The sequence below is a fragment of the Gavialis gangeticus genome, unplaced genomic scaffold, assembly GCF_001723915.1.
Source record: "Gavialis gangeticus isolate Ggan-Ray unplaced genomic scaffold, GavGan_comp1, whole genome shotgun sequence".
NCBI lineage: Eukaryota > Metazoa > Chordata > Crocodylia > Gavialidae > Gavialis > Gavialis gangeticus.
Genome location: NW_017729022.1, coordinates 188,398,574 through 188,402,804, shown reverse-complemented (window position 1 = coordinate 188,402,804; position 4,231 = coordinate 188,398,574). Strand labels below are relative to the sequence as shown.

The 4,231-nt window shown below is 45.9% G+C and overlaps 1 protein-coding gene across 4 annotated transcripts in view; it reads right to left on the bottom strand.

The window, feature by feature from the left end:
• EFEMP1 (EGF containing fibulin like extracellular matrix protein 1) overlaps nt 1-4,085 on the bottom strand; it is a 119,404-nt gene extending 115,319 nt beyond the window's left edge. Inside the window, exons 1-2 of one of the 4 annotated variants that reach the window (XM_019516666.1) lie at nt 4,030-4,085; nt 1,361-1,448 (exon numbers count right to left, since the gene is read on the bottom strand). In XM_019516666.1, coding sequence (XP_019372211.1) covers nt 1,361-1,444 — 84 coding nt within the window. In that variant the 5' untranslated portion in view covers nt 1,445-1,448; nt 4,030-4,085. Of the gene's footprint in view, nt 1-1,360; nt 1,449-2,367; nt 2,500-2,526; nt 2,550-4,029 lie in introns of those variants that run through there. The other 3 variants (XM_019516663.1, XM_019516665.1, XM_019516664.1) reach the window with 3 other exon arrangements.
• Between the last annotated feature and the right edge of the window lie 146 nt (nt 4,086-4,231).

The window sequence follows — 4,231 nt, the reverse complement described above, 5'->3', positions numbered from 1 at the left end:
TGCGTGTGTGTGCGTGCGCGCAAGATATCTGCATACTAGGTATTTGGGCCCAGGTTTAACTCCCATGGATTTCACTGTATGCATTTAAACTATTGAAATCCACGGGACACAGATGCCTAATCATCTTTTGAACTCTAACTCTTATACACCTTAAAACCCTCGATAATACATGGATTGATCCTGGAATACTTACTCGGGCAAACCATCCGATTGAGTTCAAATGAGACTACTTGTGCAAGCTGTAACTGTATGACTTCAGGCTTTTTGGCCATGATCCTACAACTTGCTGCATGCTCTGTGCTTATTTGGATTTCTACTGATTTCAGTGGGGCTCTGTACAGGCACAAGAGTCCATCCATATGGAACAAGTTTCAGGGCAGGGACCTTTGCTTCTCATAGGGATCAAATATGATAATATGGGATTTTCCCTCTTTGATCCACGTTAATATCAATGCCAGCTTTCCCCAGGCCTTTTATTATACAGGCTAGTGAGCAACCATAGATGGAAAAGCAACCTACCACCCTGCCCTACCTCTATTCTAAAAAAAAAAAAAAAAAAAAAATCACATCAAGTTTTGGGAAACAAATAAAATGTATTTCTAGTATCTGTTTGAATTTGGTTGTGAGCTCACAAATGACTGCTTAACAATATTACTAATGCTGCTTTTTTTTTTTTTTAAACACAGACCTACTAGAAAAAGCTCACACAGTTCATTACATTTTAAGGCTAACATTTCAGAGTACATACATGGTGTCAAAACATGTTGAAACCTCCCAAGAGAAATGGAGCAAAACAATTGACCCAATTCCTAAACTACATGGTGTTTCACATATTTACTTAAGACAAAATTACTAAGTGGGTGTGTGCGCGCGTGCGTATATAAATTTTATTCAGGCTTTGAGGGTCTTATTTCCTAGAATTAGGAAATGCATGCGTCAAAATAAATTGTCTATTACAGATGATACTACTTTGTTTTACACTTATGTTTTTAGCCTCTCTATTTTTCCCCACCCATAAGTCAGAACAAAACTTCTTTCAAAGTGTTCAGAACCTTGTGAAAGTTAGATATAAAGCCTAGGTTTATAAACTCAGTTCAGTACCTTAAACAAACAAAAAACCAAACCCAAAACAAAAAAACCCTTTCAAAATAAATGAAAAACTAACTGCTGAATCCTGCAAAGTTTAAAAACCTAAGACACAGTTTCACTATAGAAGCAGTTTAGCCTAAGATTAACATATAACGTCACAGGACTTTTAACTGAGCACTGTATATTGGTAGAGACCACAGTTTCTCTGCAGGGTCATTTAGGAAAGAATCTCTGCTAAGTAATAATTATCTCAAACTCTGTTAAACCTTACCGTGTATGTTATGGTTTCCTCAGTTTCCTGTGAACTTACTGTAGTAAGAACAAAAGCAGCCAAGAATGTAACTGTCAACATCATGAATCTTGAAAGAAACAAAACAGGATTTTTTTTTTTAGCATTTGTTTGATGTAAACTCAGAATTTCCAGCTATGGGGGTTGGTTCTGCCCACCTCGTTAAGGTAAGACTTCCACTTTCGTCAATAGAAGGACTAAAGTGGTAGAATGAGGAAGCCAGGACGGGGGTCCTTTTTATATTAGTGAGGGAAATGCTGAAGTTTAACAATGTTTCAGGCCTGTCTTAACTCAACCAAAACCCACCCACGTTAAAATAATGCAACAATTAATGCTGAAAAATACTTGGCTTCTGTTCTCCAAAACAGTGTTACTCAAGTACCCTATACATAAAACTTCCTGATAATTGTCTGCTTTGGTCTGTAAGTTAATTTTCCAGTAACTGTACGTTTAACCACAAGCATGTGACCGAGACATGCACATAGACACAGAAATCCCTAATAAGCAAAAGAAAAAGGGGAAAAGATGGAAACAGGATTTACTTAGATTGTGCCAGTTCTTATAAACAACTTGCAAGCTATATCATCCAAATATAGATTAAATGTAGCCTTACTTACTGTGCTGGAAAACCCAGGACTCTCACACAACAACGCAAAAAGAGCCCAGATGTGGCACCTACATCCCATGCTTCTTACCATTTATTTATGCCTGTTGCAACCTGAAGATGTAGAGCTTGAGACACTTCAGTATAGTGACAACACAAGAGGTCCGATTAAAAATCAGATCTTGCCAGACCTGCCTAAGCCAGGAGATTATTAGAGGAAGTTTCATGTTTCTTATTCCATCAAAACAATTGCAACCTTTCACTTCCTGGTACAAGAAGACTGCAAACAACTCCTTTGGCACCTGCACTCCACCAGATCTGGCCAGCTGCCTTATCTCTAGTCTCACCATCTAAATTGAGCACATAGGCATCATTGTTAGCTCACAGTGATCATCTGGATTCCAGGTTAGCTGAGTGCAGCAGAACTGCAAAACCCATGCATCCAGCAATTGAAGCTGCCTGGGTTTGGCACTGAACAACCCTTGGCAATCACATGTTTACCATACAAGCATACGTGAGCCTTCCCTTCCAGGCATTCCCCTACTTTTACCCATGCATTTTGGCACCAATCTGTTGTGTGGTGCTGCTGCTACTACAGTCAAAGGTGTTAGAATCCTAAGTAGGGCTGGAAGGGACTTCACAAAGTCATCAAGTCCAGCCCTCTGCTCAAGGCAGGACCTCTGACTAATCCACCAGCCAGGCAACTGGCTAGCCTGCTCTGGTGCAGTTATAAAAACATTCAGACTCTCTTTAACATGACTGTACATAGAGAAGTGCTATTTTAAAGCCATTTTACTATAGTTTCTGATTGCACAACACCTAACACCAGATTTGGTGCTAAGGAAGGCGTGGGATCCTTGCCCTACACAGCTAATAATCTAAAAGCACAGGCAAACAGACAAAGACTAGTGCAAGACAACAGAGCACACGTAGTGATCAGCATCTAGTTACTTGGACTATTTTTTTGTGTGTTTTTTTTAATATCGCGTCTCGGGCCAGATTTGCCAGATCGGTTCCAAATCCCATCAACCGAGCAGAGCTCAGTGGCTCAGGTCTGTATGGTGTTACCACTAGCAAGTATCTTACCCCCCAGACTCTTCAGGGTAGAGCTTCAGATCCTCCCAAATCCGTGGCAGGTATCCTGTGTGCAAGCCCCAAGTCCGGAGGTCGTGGGGCTCACATGCCTGAGTCTCACTTGCCCTTAGCCAGAAGGCTCAAGGGGCAAGAAAGGGAGAAATGCCCCATCTTCATAACATAAAGTGGGTAGCTAAGATCCTCCCATTGGGAGACTTGAGTAGACTCTCATAGCAGGGCCTGTCTGTGGTGCCATCCCTCAACTAGGCAAAGCCATCACATGTCAGGGGGAAGAGGATCTCTCTTTCCAGGGACTGGGAAACCACCTGGACTGATCCGACATCTGCCATGGTGATCAGGGCATCTCCCCTGCCAGGGAGAGGGCTACATGCAAGCAAGGTTCAAATGACACTGCTTTTTTTTGGAAGGAAGGGGGGGTCTCTGCAAAGAAAAAAAAATTGGACCACCCATCACAATGCCTTGGTAGAGATCCTCGAGGTTATGCTTTCCAAATCGAGGAGGGGGGGGCTGTCATTAGTTCAAGACAGGAGTGTCCGGAGTGTTGTTGCTAAACTCACAACACATCAATCATCTCTCATCTCTTATGGGGGGCTCGGCGCCCCCTCCAGCACACAAGGGCCCGAGGTTTTTGCAAGAGCGGGGGGAGGGCAGACCGGTAGGGTCCAGCGGGCACATCCCGAGCGCAGGGCAGAGCTCATGCCTGGCACTCGCAGACAGGCAGGCAGGTAGCCTTGCGCTGGGGCACACACTTGGCAGCATCTCAGCCCCGAGCCCGGGCCCTGCTGGCTTGGAAACTCCCTTCCTCCCGGCCGGGAGCGGAGCTCAACACCGCGCTCCGGTTCCCTCGTTTTCCCCCGCAGCCCCCTGCTCCCAGCGGCGCGGGCACGGTGCATCCTCCGAGCAGGCGGGCGAGAAGCGGCCCCCGGGCAGGGCAGGGCAGGGGGCGGCTTACCTGCGGACAACACGGCACGGCACAGCCCCACTCTGGTGCCAGCACTGGCTCACTCGCACTACCTCCGCTCTGCTCTGCTCTGCCCCGCTCCGTTCCGCTCCGGGGCTAAATATCGCGCTCCCCGCTCGCGCCTCATGTGCCGCACGCCCCCTGCCGACCCGCGCGCGCGTAACCCCTCCCGCCGCCGCCTCCCGCCGCGCGG